The sequence below is a fragment of the Dendropsophus ebraccatus genome, chromosome 7 (assembly GCF_027789765.1).
Source record: "Dendropsophus ebraccatus isolate aDenEbr1 chromosome 7, aDenEbr1.pat, whole genome shotgun sequence".
Lineage (NCBI taxonomy): Eukaryota > Metazoa > Chordata > Amphibia > Anura > Hylidae > Dendropsophus > Dendropsophus ebraccatus.
This window is the reverse complement of record NC_091460.1, coordinates 57,660,779-57,677,856: the sequence shown is the minus strand read 5'-3', so window position 1 is coordinate 57,677,856 and position 17,078 is coordinate 57,660,779. Positions and strand designations below refer to the sequence as shown.

The window sequence follows — 17,078 nt, the reverse complement described above, 5'->3', positions numbered from 1 at the left end:
TGTAACCACCCCAGATTACCTGTAACCACCCCACATTACTTGTAACCACCCCAGATTACCTGTAACCACTCCACATTACCTGTAACCACTCCGCATTATCTGTAACCACCCCAGATTACCTGTAACCACCCCAGATTACCTGTAACCACCCCAGATTATTCATAACCACTCCAGTTTACCTGTAACTGCTCAGATTACCCGTAACCACCCCAGATAGCCAGTAAACCCCGCCCCAGATTGCCTGTAACCAGCCCAGATTGCCACAGGCTACCTATAACCACTACAGATTACCACAAATTGCCCATAACCACCCCAGATTGCCCGTAACCACCCCAGATTGCCCATACCGACCCCAGAATGCCTGTCACTCCTCCCCCAGATTGCCCATCACCACCCCAGTTTGCCTGTGACCCCCCCCCCCTAGATTGCCCGTCACCACCCCAGATAGCCGGTAAACACCCCCAGATTGTCCATTACCACTCCATATAGCCAGTAAACACCCCCAGATTGTCCGTTACCACCCCATATAGCCAGTAAACACCCCGAGATAGCCGGTAAACACCCCCAGATAGCCGGTAAACACTCCCAGATATCCAGTAAACACCCCCAGATTGCCCGTAACCAACCCAGATAGCCAGTAAACACCCCCAGATTGCCCATAAACACCCCAGATTGCCACAGACTGCTCGTACCACCCCAGATTGCCCATAAACACCCCAGATAGCAAGTAAACACTCCCAGTTTGCCGTCACTACCCCAGATTACCTGTAATCTCATTTAAAAAAACATTTTTTAGCACCTGCGCTATTCTAATAACTGATACTAGCTGCGGTTTGGCACCAGCAAAATGACGCTCCTTCCCTTCTGAGCCCTGCTGCGTGCCCATACAGTGGTTTATGCCCACATATGGGGTACCGTTGTACTCAGAAGAACATGCTTTACAAATTTTGCAGTGCATTTTCTCTCCTGTTTCTCGTGAAATTGAGAAATTTCAGACTAAACAAACATATTATTGAAAAAATTAATTTTTTTCATTTTTACTTTCTAATTTTGAATCCTTTCCTCTAATACCTGTGGGGTCAAAATACTCACTGCACCCCAAGATGACGTCTTTGAGGGGTGCCCTTTCCAAAATGGGGTGACTTTTGGGGGGTTTCTCTTCTGCGGACACTACAGGGGCTCTGTAAACGCACCCGGTGCTTGGAAACTTCTTCAGAAAAATCTGTACTGCAAATGCTAATTGGCGCTCCTTCCCTTCTGAGCCCCGCTGTGTGCCCATACAGTGGTTTATGCTCACATATGGGGTACCGTTGTACTCAGGAGAACCTGCGTTACAGATTTTGGGGTGCGCTTTCTCTCCCTTTCCTTGTGAAGTTGAGAAATTTCAAACTAAACAAACATATTATTGGAAAAGTTCTAGTTTTTCATTTTTACTGTCTAATTTTGAATACTTTCCTCTAATACCTGTGGGGTCAAAATGCTCACTGCACCCCAAGATGTATTCTTTGAGGGGTTATCTTTCCAAAATGGGCTGACTTTTTTTTTGGGGGGGGGTTAACTTCCCTGGTACTACAGGGGCTCTGTAAACGCACCTGGCGCCTGAAAACTTGTACAGCAAAATCTGCACTGAAAATGCTAATTGGCGCTCCTTCCCTTCTGATCCCCGCTGTGTGCCCATACAGTGGTTTACGCCCCCATATGGGGTACCATTGTACTCATGAGAAACTGCGTTACAAATTTTGGGGTGCTTTTTCTCTCCTGTTGCTTCTGAAAATGAGATACTTTAATCTGAATGAACATATTATTTGAAAATTTCTATTTTAAATTTTTTTCCGGCCTAATTGTGAATACTTTCCTCCAGCCCCTGTAGGGTTAAAATGCTCATTATACCCCTAGATTAATTCTTTAAGGTGTCTAGTTTCCAAAATGGGGTCATTTATGGGGGTTTCAAGTATACAAGCCTCCTAAACACACTTTAAAAAAGAACTGGTCCCTAAAAAAATTAGTTTTGGAAATTTCATGAAAAATTGGTAATTTGCTGATACATTTCTAAGCCCCGTAACACCGAAGAAAAGTAAAATATGTTTACGAAGTTATGCCAGAATAAAGAGGACATATTGGTCATGTGACCTAGTAACTAATTTATTTGATACAACTTTCTTTTCTTAGAAGCAGAGAATTTCAAAGTTTGTAAAGTGCAAATTTTTCAAATTTTTCATGATATTTTTATGTTTTTCACAAAAAACACAAAAGATAGTGACCAAATTTTACCACTAATATAAAGTACCATATGTTACAAAAAAACAATCTCAGAATCGCTAGCATATGTTAAAGCATCACTGAGCTATAAGCGCATAAAGTGAGACAGGTCAGATTTTGAAAAATGAGCCTGGTCATTAAGGCTCAAATAGGCTTGGTCCCTAAGGGGTTAAATAATGATCATGCTCTTTATTTACAGCCATAATTATCAAAATATGGCCATATTTTCAGCTCAAAATGACGGATGTTCAAAAATATAGCCCATCTTGCTTATAGTCCTACCAATTTACAGATTTGTAGGTTGCACTGCCAGGGATTCTATTCAGTAATACAAACTAAAATATTGTACACGTTCACATAGTATATGCAGTACATACATAATTAAAGTACATACACAAATGAAATCCAATGGACATAATTCTTTCATGAGATTCTAAATATGCAAGTACATATATACTAGGAGATCACTGAAACTGCAGAGTTGCAGTAACAAAGGTTAAAAAAGGTTTCTAAAAGTAGAAGTTAATAACTTTAGATGAACTTCTTTAGACATGCAAGTCAGCACAAATAGTGCAAACAAAGCAAATAGCAGTGCTCTACTAGAACACAGCAATTCTAGTAAATAACGTGCTTTCACAGAGTACACGCAATGAATTTAAAACAACAATGGCCAAAGTAATAGAAGATGTTCCAGATAAACACCTGATCTAAGAGCCTGTTCATTAAAATACTTGGAAAACCAAAATATTTCAAGAACCTTGTTAATAGTGGTATAAGATTCATAGATCGCATTTCAGTAAACATGTTTCACATTGCAACATCTTTATCAATATTGGACAAATTGTGTTCAAGGAGAAATCCAGCCAAACTGATAATTTTACTGCAGGAGGGGGGTATCACACATAATAAAGAACCTATACTTGCCGATCTCCATGCTCTCGCAGTGCCACTTCCCCAGGCTCCTGGACCCCACTGGATGTCATCTTCTCTCCTTTTTGTGGTATTTCAGGGTGGTAGACAGCCTGCCCAGCCAGTCAGTGACTGCAGCTGTGTCCCGCTGCAGTCACTGACTGGCAGAGTGAGGCATCCGTCAACCGGATCATGACGTAGCAGGGGGAGATATGGAGAATCCTGGCGGGGGCCCAGGAGCGGGACGCAGAGCTGCAAAGGCATAGGGACCGGTAAGTATAGGTTCTTTATTGTGTTACACCCACCCCCTGCCTGTAATGAATATTTTCTATTGCCTTTGACTTCTCCTTTCATACATTTGTCTCAACTCTCTAAACAGAGTAAGGGGACACTTTTCAAAAGTGAAAATCAGGGATCAATGGAACAGAGTAGCCTTTTTCTTTTATTGCGACTTTAATTCTTTATCATCACAATACAAGGTCTCCAGAACTGTCTTTCTTCTTAATAAAATCTATAGGTGTACCTGCTGTTAAATGGGATAGATGAATAAACCTTTTGGGTTGCTTTTCATTCATGTATTCATTGGGAGCTTTTTGTTCTAGCTCTGTCAATGGGTACATGCATTGAAACTGTGCAGCTATTTCAGGCAACATTTCAGCCATAGATCTCATAGATCAGAAAATTCATGATGTATAGGTCATTTAGCAGATTCTTCAAGACCTTCTACAACTTTTTCATGAGGCTGCTGTGGCAAAATTAGTGGGGAGTAGACCTCCAGTGGAGAAGAAATCTGTTGGGAATGAACAACAAGGTGAATAGGTAGGAAAGACATGACAGTGAGACCTAGTGCTCGCCCCCTCCAGCTGTCCTTACCTACTTGCCCAGGAGACCCTGGGTGTTTGATCTCAACTGGCCGACATTCCCTTCTTATTCCAAAGTGCACACAGAGACAAAACAAGACAAACAAACACTGAAGAATGGTTGTGCAGAAATAGGTCATAAAACAAGGTGGGAAAATACAGTACCAAATCAACAGAGAAACAGTAGGTCAGAGAAAGACAAGTAAGAGGTCAGAAAATCCAAAATAGCAGTTCAGATCAATTCCAGCCAAATCCAAAACAGACTTATAGAAAGCAATGAGCTAAGGACCAGAAGTATTCTTATGGGAAGTCAGAGCCCCAGTCCAGGGTGTGATTGGATCGGCCCTCTGATATTCAGGCCACACAGATCACAGATTGGTAAGGAATGACTATGAGTGGTGAAGGAACTGTCAATCATAACTAACTTAACCGTCTGCAGCTCAGAACAAAGTCAGCATGACAGGTATGGTGGTATCCAATTAACACAGCAAAGAGTGAAATAGAGCAGTGTTCAGATCAGTGCAAGACAAAATAGAATAAATGTGCAAAACCGTGGTGAACAGTGCATTCCCTGCCGCACTTTATAGACAGAGGATGACGCTGAAACCCAAACAGACATGAGTGTTACAACACCTCTTTTTTTTCAATCATTTATAGGGCTCTGAGCTTGTAACTACAGCATTGTACAGTAGAAACCACGGCACTCGTATTTCATACAAGGATAGGTGTAAGTTTTATTTAACAGTGAGATACAAGGTTTAAACTCTGACCATAGACAGAAAATACATGAGATGAGACCAATGTAATATGCAACGTTTCGGTCCAACCAGGACCTTCCTCAGGCCATAGGGTCTCTCGTGTGCTTCATATGGAGAAAAGGGTCGGTGGAGTGTAACTACAGCATATCCAGAATGATTAAAATGGGAGGATGAAATTAATAAGATAGATAAAACCTCACCATTATTAGGTGCCCGTATTCCCAATGCTTCAGTGTCTTGGTTAACTGGCCTTGAGTCCAGCTAAGATCCATCTATAGCTTCCATTGGAATAGGTTACAGTCTCTTTTAAAATTTGATTCTGTGTTTAGTAGCAAAATAAATGTCCATAGAGTTCCTATCTTCTTCCACCATGAGTATTTTAAACTAGATAATAAAGTAATAGTAATAAAGCATAAGAAACTTGGTTTTCTATTTTATTGGGTGCTATGTAAGAGAGTGCATGAATGACTGAGTTTGTTAGCATTTACTTGTTAAAGGGGTTATCCAGGCTTAAAAAAACATGGCCTCTTTCTTCCAGAAACAGCACCACTCTTTGGATGCTGGTTTAACAACTCCGTTCTATTGAAGTAAATGAAGCTTACAGCAACCCACTGTCCTTAGGTAAAGAGAGATCACAGGATGTACTTGTACTAGCACATCTTTAGATACTGTTGTCTACATTGATACCACCTTTTAACCCCCTCCCTCTGCTGCACAGTAAATAAACCTTGCTGTAGCCTATACCCGAGGCTGCAGCAATGTTAATTATTTTTGGTAGGATGACACAGGCGCAGCTTCTGAGCCTGTGTCATCTGCGGTAATTCCCCGCTGTTAGTGACAGCTGGGGTACCGCCGCATCTGTCAGCACCTGAGCCGCGCTCCAGTGCTGACGATTAACCCCCTAGACACTGCGATCGGCTTGACCGCAGCATCTATAGAGCTTCAGACAGAGAATTCTCCCTCTACAGATCGCAGAGCCCCGATAGTAGCCATGGGCACCAGAATCCTCAGGCTTCCAGCGTCCTGGCTATGGAGACAATGATAAATTTCCCCCAAAATATTTCCAGTCCCATTCACTGTGTAGTGCAGAAAACCCCTTTAAATGTAATATTACATGACAGCCATTGAAATGAATGGGAAACCATATAAACTAATGTGTTGGTTTGGACAGAACAGTGGAGGTTCCTATAGAGCTGGCCTTATTAACATCTAAATGTTCTAATTGTTGTCATCCCACCTAAATTTTTTACAGAGGAAATGTATGTCTTGCTTTAGAGGACCCAGCACTTTTGTACATTAGAATAGCCCATATATTTTTGTGAACCCCATGTAATGTTTCAAGTTTCCCACTGTAGCATTGCTGGGGAATACTTCACCTGTTTAGTTTATTTTAGGTGACTTTTTAACATGTTTGAAAGAAAATTCCAAAATTCATGTATTCTAATAAACGATTATGTTTCGTGTATGTACAGTATGATGAGCATACTCCTTTATGTCTCTAATTGTTGTTGTACTTCTGTACATACTTTGGATGTAATTTTTGCATTAACATATGCTTGTAATTACTTATTTAAATGAATGTAGAGAAATGTAGATACTTTTTACTGCAAAAATCCAGGAAATAAACTGAGTAATGACAACACTGGGGTAGATCAGCTTCATCACTCCAATAGTCTATTAAACATTCTTAGTGACCTTCTATTAGGTGATATACAGTAATTGTAGTGTTACCACTAAAACCAGTCCATGTGTTCTGTAAAATCTCAATGGTTCAGCATTACAAAATCATGTTATTGCTGTAGAAAATTTTACAGATTTTATGTACTTGATATTTACAAAGCCCTACGCTTTACTTTTTAGGACCAAATTTCCAACCCAATGTATTTTTGGCTTTCTGAGAGCTTAGCATCTCATCGTATGTGAAAGAACAAAATTGAACAGCAATAATAAGATGTAAGTAATAAGTCATTTTTTTTAGTTACTATATGGAAGTTTTTACAATAGTTTTCCAACTTTGCTTTGTGTTAAGACACTGATGAACATTCATTTAAAATAGAATAAACTATATAAAATAATAATATGATAAAATATATGACCTAAATAAAATACGTCCATAGAACTTCATTTCAATTTAACATAATATGTTAATATTTAACATAAACATTATTTTTCCTTATTAAAAATTCTAAAATATGTTTTTATTTTTATTACATTGCTCATAGTCATACTACTGTACTCACTTTTACTTATCATTACTTATAAAAAAAAGGAGGGTACCTAATATTATTGTAAAACACCTAAAGGGGTTGTATAAAAAAATAAATAAATAGGTCTATACTGATGCATTTGTTTTTGAAACATATTTCAAATGTGCATTTCTTGTATAGTTTGAGAGACAAAGACTGTTGCTTTGTTTTGATAACCTGTTGCACTTAGTTAAAGGGGTTGGCCACTTTATAGTAAAATTGTTCAGTGTACAGTATTAGTAAGTGTACTCTCTGTACTTACTGACAGCAGCTCCCTGTGTACCTCATAGAGCTAAAATCAGACTCTCCCCCAGGTTGAGCTACCCTGCTCTATAGGATGGCCGACATGAAGGAGCATGTAACCATGCCCCGCCCCAAGTGTCCACCACTGAGCCTGTATATGTCTATGGAGGACACTGGAGGAGGGGCATGGTCACATGCTCCTCCATGTCAGCCATCTTATAGACAGAATCGCCACAGAGCAGGACACCACAGCCTGGAAGAGGAATCTGATTTTAGCTCTATGAGGTACACAGGGAGTTAGTGCAGTGAGTACATTTACTTATACTACACACAAAACAAAGTGGCCAACCCCTTTTAAGGGCCACCAGGCAACTACTAGCTTGGGACAGTTAAACTGCAGTCACCTAATCTGTCCCATTAGTTCTGGCTCTTAGTTTTCACTAAGTGGATTGTGGGAAAGTGTCTGCACTGTTGCATAGCAACAGCAGGGTCACAGTTCAAAGAAGAAACCAGGAAGTAATGAGATGTATAGGGAGGAAACATGGTACAGTGATATAGGCTTCTTTAGTAAAAACAGCATATCTATTCTCCTTATGCTGCATATATTTTGTACATTTCTTTGCTTTATGACACAACCCCTTTAAGTATGTCAATAAACACCCTTTGTTACTTATATTACTTAACCCACTGTAATAAATTGATTACTTTAAAAATATTAATATGAAAAATTATTTTTTTAAATAGTATATTTTAAATATATGTAAAGGGAGATGACCATACAGCGACACAAAATCCTACAGCTGCATTCTGTAAAGGGGTAGGTAAGGTCTCTGTGTGCCATCTTATGAGGCCTCCATATGGCACTATATTATGGTGATAGGACTCTAATTGATAATGCTTTCGTACAGGGATGGGGAACCTGTGGTCCTCCAGCTGTTGCAAAACTACAATTTCCATCATGCTTGGACAGCCAAAGCCAGGTTCCCCATCCCTGCTTTAGTGGGTAATGTATCAGTAACCTAGCATGCAATTAAAGACGGCAACATTATTTTGTTGGATTCTGTCTGACAGAAAACACTTCTGTATGTGTATGGCATATGGAGGTATATAGTATGACCCTATAGACTGCTTTTTAAGTTTGACTGGAGCTGTAATAAGCCAGTATACAAGAAGCTTTAGGCTATGTTCAAACAACGTAAGAGGCCGGTCTCTGAAAAGATCATCCGTGCCGATACTGTAGTACCGGCCAGATGATCTTTAGCCCCACAGATTTCTGATGAGGGTGCATCCGTGAGCGCCCACATCAGAACTCCCCACAGCACACTATGGAGCGAGCGACCGGAGCCGCTCGCTTCACAGTGTGCACTGACAGGGTTTTCTGCACCCGCTATTCAATGAATGGCGGCCGCAGAAAACTGACATGTTAGTTGTGTGCGGCGCCGCTAGGGATGCCGGCCGGAGCGTTTACTATGTGTATACACTCCAGCCGGGATCCCATAGACAGCAAGGTAACGTACATTTTTGTAATAATCACGGCCGTTGTACAACGACCATGGTTTTACGAAAAGATACGCTATTTGAACATAGCCTTAAGGTGCAAAGATAAGACTTATAGAGAGTGAAAACATCTGGCAAATTTAAAATATGAGATTTATTGTTTTTCTATATATTTAATAGACATGTGGCTGGCTAGTTTGATTGACATTTACACAGTAGGTTGAGTAGTAAATCAAAGAAATATTTAATGTTAAGATTGACATCAATTATCTGTGGATCCGTAAGGTTTCCCTGGGGAAGTTTCTCTTCTGTTATCATATTGCTTTCAAGCCCAAGGCAGTTAATCTTGCAGAATTGCTGCACTCGGTATAGTTATCTGTTTTACCATTAATTGAACTGATAAAACCAACAATATTTTATTCAAAAATAGTTATATACTTATCCAATAAAAAATGAGTAAATCATTCCTTTTATGTGTTCCTGTCTAGTGGAACCGATTTTCAGCGTTATAATTTTCTGCATATTTATAACCTGTCACACGTTCATAAATAAAAAATGACCCCTAATATTGTCCTCCAAACATGACACATCTACTAAGTCTGCTTTTTATTAAAGAAGGTGGAAGAGATGGAAGAAGAAAAAGTGCAACAAAAAGCAGAAGTAACCAGGCCCCCAATAAATACATGAATAATAAAAGGGGTTGCCCATAAGTGATGACGACTACTAATTTCCTTTGGCACGGATAGAACAAAAGCTTTGTAAGGCACCTTGAATCAGTTTGGCTTCTAATCTGGGATCTCAAAGTAAATAAATATACAACCCAACACAATGTGGTCCCTAACATTACATCATGATTATTAACCTACAGCAATACATACCTGTCAGCAATATAGATATATATATATATAGATATATATATATATATATATATATATATATATATATATAATGTTCCTACTGCCCATGCCCCATGCCCTAGTGTCCCAGGAGCCATTGATAATGACAGGCCACCACAATCACGCAGCTGCCTGTCACTACTCCCTTAAGCGCTGTGATCTATATCGAATTTAAAGGAGTCAATGACAGGATAAGTACCTGTCACTGACTGATCGGGACTGGCATGGCTGTGAGGGTCCAAAACATTTAAGTCTAACAAGTTAAGTCTATATACAATAGTAGTCACAAATCTTAATTTTCATGCAAGTTTTGTCTATAATTACTGTTTGATGCAAAGTTGCATGAAGGTGACTGCATGTTTCCATTATTGAATCTTTATACACGACATTCTGTGTTAATGTATATAATGTATTGAATGTACAGTAATTGAATGTAATGTACATTTTGGTAGTATGGCAGACATTTTTGGTGTGTAATTTTTTTTTTATATACATATTTTGGCAAGAATGAGTAATATTGTATATCCGCTGGTTCAGCATATTTTATTGATATAGATAACTGTTGTGTATGTGCCTTTTGCACAAATTGATTCATTATGTGAAGGTTTTTTTTAAATAGAAAAAAATTGCTTGGATGTGAGTTTAGATGCAACTGTAAGATGACAGAAAGTAGTTTATTTATTTATTTTAGTAATTCCTCTCTGTCACAAATGTATGTGTGGGTGGACATATATGTTAATAGCTCCTTAAACTGTTGCATTTGTCTAGTTCTCTGTTTTCAGGAAGTATAGGGTTTAGTGGTACATTTTTTATGGTGTTTAACCCTTACATTTTATAATATGTTACTGTTTAAAATTTCCAAACAGAATTTGGTCTTCTCAGTTTCAATGGTTTAAGGAAGCTATGTATATGTAGGCCTAAGTGGTGTGCATTGTGTTACCTGTACACATGATAAACTTTTCATTTTAGAAGTGGTGCGTGTTACTTTCTGCTGGGTAATAGCTGAAGCCACAAATATCTATTTACCGTATTTTCTGGCGTATAAGACTACTGGGTGTATAAGACGACCCCCAACTTTTTCAGTTAAAATATAGAGTTTGGGATATACTCGCCCTATTAGACTACCCCACTTCTAACACACACCAAATAAAAGTTTATAAAAAAAATTAGACATCAGTGAGATCTAAAAGGCAGAGAAGGAGGTACAGTTATACCAGTAGGATACAAGGGCGGCCAGACGGGTAAAAGAAATGTGCTTTTCTGGGCACAGCGCCACTCTACCGTATCTCTTTTTTTCCATACCCCGGGTTCCTGCAGCTTACTCTGCCCTTCATACAATAGCGGAGATGCACATTTTTTTTAGCTATAATGTAGATGTATAGCAATAAAGTGTGTATATAATGTGAGATAGATAGATAGATAGATAGATAGACCAGACCACTGTTCTTAGAGCAGAGTGGTGATCGATAACCTAGACAATGTGCTGTCAACAATGGGAAGGAAAAAGCAGATTTTCAGGAGAAGGAAGCAAGTTTACTAAATGAATGTATTTGCAAAGATGTTTACCCTTATAAGCCCTACAAGATTAGCTGTGTTAGTTAAGATGGGAATACCCCTTTAAAAGCCATATTTTTCACATTAGATTCAGAACCACTTCAGCAATCTCTTTGTGGATGGAGATGCATGTATTCCCATTTACAAATAATGCACCTCTTGACACAGCAACACAGTCAGAGAATAAGTAAACTAAATACGCCATTTACATACATTTAAAGCATGCACAAAGAGATATATGAGAACAGATACATTTTTTTGTCAAACAAGTTTTGACACGTTAAACCAGTAAATTGCTATAAAAATCCACCACTTTATAATACACCATAATTGCCTATTTCACCTTATTAGGTCTGTATTATATAGGTGGCAAGGGGTGGGGGGAACATAATAAAGAAGTTCTTCCTACCTGTCTCTGTGCCCCTGCAGGTTAGCATCACTATTTACAGTCCCATGCTGTGCTCCCAAAGCTCCCAGTCCTGTGATGTCACGGCCCTTCTACACAGTGATTGGAGACAATCTGATCACTGTGTAGTGCAGGTGTGGAACAGCTGATTACTGCTGAGCAAACCTGCCAAAATACACTGTGAAATAAGGGTAAAATATGGCCTTAATTTTGATGTAAAAATGGCTGTATTTTTAATTCAATAATGCTCTCCATTGAAATCAATAGTAAACTGCCCGGCAATGCACGCACAGTATGGAATAATAACCATAATTGATAACGACCATCCAAAAGCTGTGTTCACACATCATATTTCCATCAGTCTTTTTGCAACCAAAACCAGGAGTGGATTGAAAACACAGAAACTGTGCAAACTTTTCTATTATAATTTTGCCCTCTTAGTTCCACTCAGTTCCTAGATTGACCAAAAGACTGACTGAAGTACTGTGTGTAAACATGGCCAAATGAACATACTCATTATTTACAACCTGCTTTTTTTTCACCTGTTCACACATTTTTATTTTTACTTAAAATTACAGTCATATTTAGCTTTTAGTTTAGTGTGTGGACAGAGCCTAAATCTAATAATGTGTTTTAATAAACTCTATGGAAAAGTGGCCACCTGTACACATTTTGTATAAAAAAAAAAAAAAGAAAAAAAAATCCATTGCAGAAATCCTTGTAATTCCAAAGGGTTTACTTACTTTTTAGTGACACTAGTAATATGAGGGACACATGCCTGTCAACTATCGCATATGCATGGCTTTATTGTAAAGGGTTGTGACGTTTGAAGAAAAACTGTGTGCTCTGAGAGATAAGCAAGAGACACTGTAAAATAAAGTGCAATGTTTATTGATTCTTACTCATTCCACAATGTTCTGGATACATCATTTAACAGTTTAGTCGTGCAAGGACCCATTTTTGCAGAATTTCCGGGGAGGGGATGCGTGAAAATGTGTGGTCGCTTCCTGGTATTGAGATGGGACTTGGGACTGGACGTGGAAGTCCTTCTGAGCCATTCAGTGGCTGTGGCAGTGTCTTGCCTCTGAATGGGCCTACCATGTCACAAGTCACAATACCAAGAAACGGCCGCACACCAAGGACCAGAGCAGCGTGGGAGTGAGGGAAGTAAGTGGATGTAAATTGTTCACCCACACTCTCTCCGGGCATTCTGAAAAAAGGGGCCATGGTCAGACTACCCCTTTAAGTATGATGTAGTGTTTAATTGTTGATTATTACTGCATGAGCTACATTATGTTGTGCTGTGTAACTAATGATACAACCGCATGTATAATTATTTTTATCTTTTCTTTTTTGCCATCACAGGATCCCCACAAAAGTTAGTATCTCCAAAACCAGACTGTGAAGAAGTAAAATGCGAAAAAGTGTTAGACAAAGGTAGTGAAAGTGGAACATCATGTAATGAACTGTCTTCATCTAGTTGTGATAGCCAATCGGAAGCTAGCACCCCTCAAGAAAATACATCTGTGCTCCAACAATCAAGTTCCCATCAACCTAGTACCCTAACATTGGATCGTCCATCAAAAAAGAACCAAGTCCAGTGGGTTCCACCACCTGATAAACGTAGGAACAGTGAACTCTTCCAATCACTGATGAGCAAATCTAGGGATAACAACCTTTCTAAAAGGAAAGTCTGTGAGAAACCAAGCATTGAAGAGGAAATGAAAAAATGTATACAAGAATTTAAAAAAATCAAAATTCCTGATTACTTTCCTGAGAAAAAACGCCCATGGCAGATGGAATTACTAGAAAAATATGATTTATAGGAATTTCCTCCTTCCTGATCAATGATGTGTGGTTTGTGTGTTCCTCTACTGAACTCCCTTGATGTCACAACCTACTCGATGTATAGAATTCCGTGCGTTCAGCATATGAATTTAAAAGTTGTAATTTTGTGACTATTTAAATAACATCAGTTCTGAAACAGAAACTGTCAATTTCCACAAAAACTTTCCAGTGAAAAACAAATGAATACCATGCATGTCTTCAAGGGACCACTTCTACTGTTATAATTTTGTCAGATAACTTTTCACTTCTGTATTTAATATTACATTTTGTGAAAACATTTATTATAAAATAATAATTACAATACGAACATCAGTAGCATACCTCCCAACAGACTGTTTTATCCTATTGCTCTCCCAAAACAAGGCTGTAAAGTTGAAGGGGCTTTTACATATCGATAAAAGAAGAGACATTTTATGTGATTGGCAATTCAGGCATCTAATGTTGGGAGGTATGTAGTGGATTTTACCAACATGAACTTCTGAAACAAATGTAAATACAGTAAAATATTTAGTTTGCATGACCACCATCTTAGAAATAAAACACAAATACAACTTACTCTTGGACTAGTTTTCTGTTTCTATTCAGAATTATTTCTTTATTCCTTTTAGCCTATAATATATAAAATATCATATATAATATGTGTCAAATTTATTCAAATTGATGTTACTGTATATGGAGATATGTTCATTGTGGCAAGACATTGTATATGTCCTTTTCATTGCTATCATGTATTTTTTTTGCATAAAGTACATGTGGTTGCTTGTGGTGCATAAAGAGTGAAAGCAAAAAATTAATTATACGGCCTCATACATTAAATAATTGTGTTTAGAAAGAATTCATTACATTATGTACGATCATCAACCTAGATTATCTACACTGGCCTTTAGACAGACCAGGACTTTCTACCAAAAATGCGACAGTATTACACTTGTGTGAAACTAGCGTTAGAAGCCAAACCTATGATCAGCTGATCACTGCAGATCTAACTTTAGAATCCCTTGTTGATGAACTATAACAGCTGGGAGAAGCTGCCTCGGGCTAAACCTTCTCATTGCAGTGAAGTCATAGTATTACATTTGTTATGCTGGGATGAGCAGGGTTCACAAAAGTTTGAGTAACTTTTTGAAGGCTCTTCTTTCCTTCGACTTAAAGGAGTACTCCCGAGATGTTTCCGTCAAGTTGACCTTTGTCAACAAGGTATATATGTTTTACAGTTAAAAAGTAGTTAGGAAAATTTATGGTAACCATGGTTGTTGCCCCTTCATCAGTACAGAGCACGATGCTGGCTAGTGAGAAGCCTCTCATCATCAGTCAAAGGGATACGTGTTCTCCTTAAGAAGACTCTGCCATAAAGACTTGTGGACCTTTGTGACACCAGTTGACTTCAAAAATATTTTTTTTTCTCCGGAGTACCCCTTTGATGATGGGTATGAAGAAAGGGAATCCCAGATCAAATACATCTCTCATAAAGACAACTCCATTAATCTGGCATTGATTTAATCTAATGTTACGACTAAGGGTTAAGAATAGAGGTGGTAAAACCAAACCTGCGTCCGAACCTTGATAAAAATTTAATTCAGCAATTCAGCTTGAACTTAGACCTTGGTCAGTTTGTTTTGGCTGACACTCCCTAAATAGCACTGAACACATGGCAAAAAGGAAAAAAATAAGGATCACATGACCATAGCCTACAATGCCTTGCAAACGGCAAGGGCCTCTCTGCCTGTCAATCATGCCCTCAGACCACGCTGACAAGCAGAGAGCGGTGACTAGACATGGGCGGGGAGCCGCCCAGATGACTACCCCACCCCCTCTGCTTGTCACACGCCCAGGTTATTAAATCTCTTTTTCTTCGGTTTACAGCTTCTGCTGTGGCCTGTGCATGCTGCGGGCTGCTCAGAAGCTGTATACAGCGCACCAGGGAACCATATCAGCCCAATTGGGCTTATTGGATCCCTTTAAAGTCAATAGGAAATTGTTGGACAGTGCACACACCTTATAGAATAACGGCCGTAATTGATTGCGACCATTTATATAATGAACTTGATCATTATTTACCACTTGTTTTTGCAAAATACAGCCATTTTTTTTCATCTGTTCACACATTGTTTTACTCAAAATTATGGTCATATTCAGCTTTTATTTTACTGTGTATGAACAGAGCCTTGGGGCTATTGGCAAAGTTTGGGTCTTAACAAAAAACTTTTTGCAGATATTGGCCATGACCTCACAATGTCTTTTTATTAGCCATCTGATGGCTTTTTTTTTTGGACAGACATCATTTTGCAGCCAAATAACAGATTTTATTTGGGTACAAAATGATGGCTGTTCAAAAAAAGCCCAGCAAACAGTGAAAAAAAGATGTTGTGTGGTTGTGCTCAAGCTTTTGAAAAGTTCTTTTATCTTTACTTCAGAACCTTAAGGAAGTTCAAAATAAAAATCTCTGACCATATGATCGTATTCTAATTAAGTTGACTAATAGCTAGGAACAAAAGGGAGTTCTGCTCTATACCCATAATTCAATGATATACTGCTGTTCTGTGCTAAATTCTGATTAATCTAGATTACAATCATTTTTTTTTTCTGTTTTGCTTTGGCCTGTGACATGCATATTTCATGACGCATATGTTATAGGTGGTTGTAACTTACTATTCTAAATGGTCACAGCTAAGGTAATTACTCTGTTTGAGTTAAAATGTTGTATGCTCGCAATCAGGGCACAAAGCATGGAAAGCTGCATTGCCGAATAAATCCAATCACATTCAAAATAGCTCCAATTACAGGCTTGATTGAATAAAGCTATTAAATATCCTGGTGGATCTGCCGTGCTAAATCATGTGTCTAGTAAAAACGGTGTCTGTTGAAAGAAAGGAACAAAAACATGATGATTTACAAGTTTGCAGTAATGTACTGTTATGGCAACAAGTTTAGGTCAGAATTTTGGATTCCACTTTGTACATTTTAAACCCATAAAACAAATGACACTGCATGGTGTTCTGATGAAAGCTGTTGTACTGAGTATGGATAAGGAGCAAAAGTCTCTATCAGATTTCAGCGCCCATATTTGCCAACATTTTAATTGGCAAAATAAAGAAATTTAATGTATGTGAAACTACATCAGCACACACTGGAGGAATGACTATACAAACACACTTCCATTTCATCTAATTCATTATCCATTAGAGATACTATAAAAAGAGTTAACATTTATTAAAGGGGTAGACACATTTTTGGCTAAAAGGAAAATATGTGAAACTGGGTAAAGTTGACAAAATAAGAACAGTAGCTATTTAATTAAAAAAAATTATTATTGAGTACCTGAATAGTTAATTTTGTTCAATATTTGTAGAACAGGATGTTGAAAAATCATAATATATTCGGCGGCATCACTACATCTAGTTGTAAGGGTTTAGCCCCAGTGTTTTTAAAGACTGATAATATCCAGCTACTGAATCTCCAATAGACTCATTTAGGATGATTTAACAAGACCAGAGTTCTCATACACCGGTCTTAAATTAGACCCTGCCCCATTTTCCCAGGCCAGATTCAAAGGTGCATGCCGGCCTGCCGTGCACCTGATCCTGCGCCTGGCACAACAAATC

General features: G+C 38.5%; 1 protein-coding gene across 1 annotated transcript in view; it reads left to right on the top strand.

Moving 5' to 3' along the window:
• The window catches only part of KCTD8 (potassium channel tetramerization domain containing 8), a 90,108-nt gene extending 76,118 nt beyond the window's left edge, over window positions 1–13,990 (top strand). Inside the window, exon 2 of the mRNA XM_069976508.1 lies at window positions 12,994–13,990. Coding sequence (XP_069832609.1) covers window positions 12,994–13,454 — 461 coding nt within the window. The 3' untranslated portion in view covers window positions 13,455–13,990. The remainder of the gene's footprint in view (window positions 1–12,993) is intronic.
• Window positions 13,991–17,078: the final 3,088 nt, after the last annotated feature.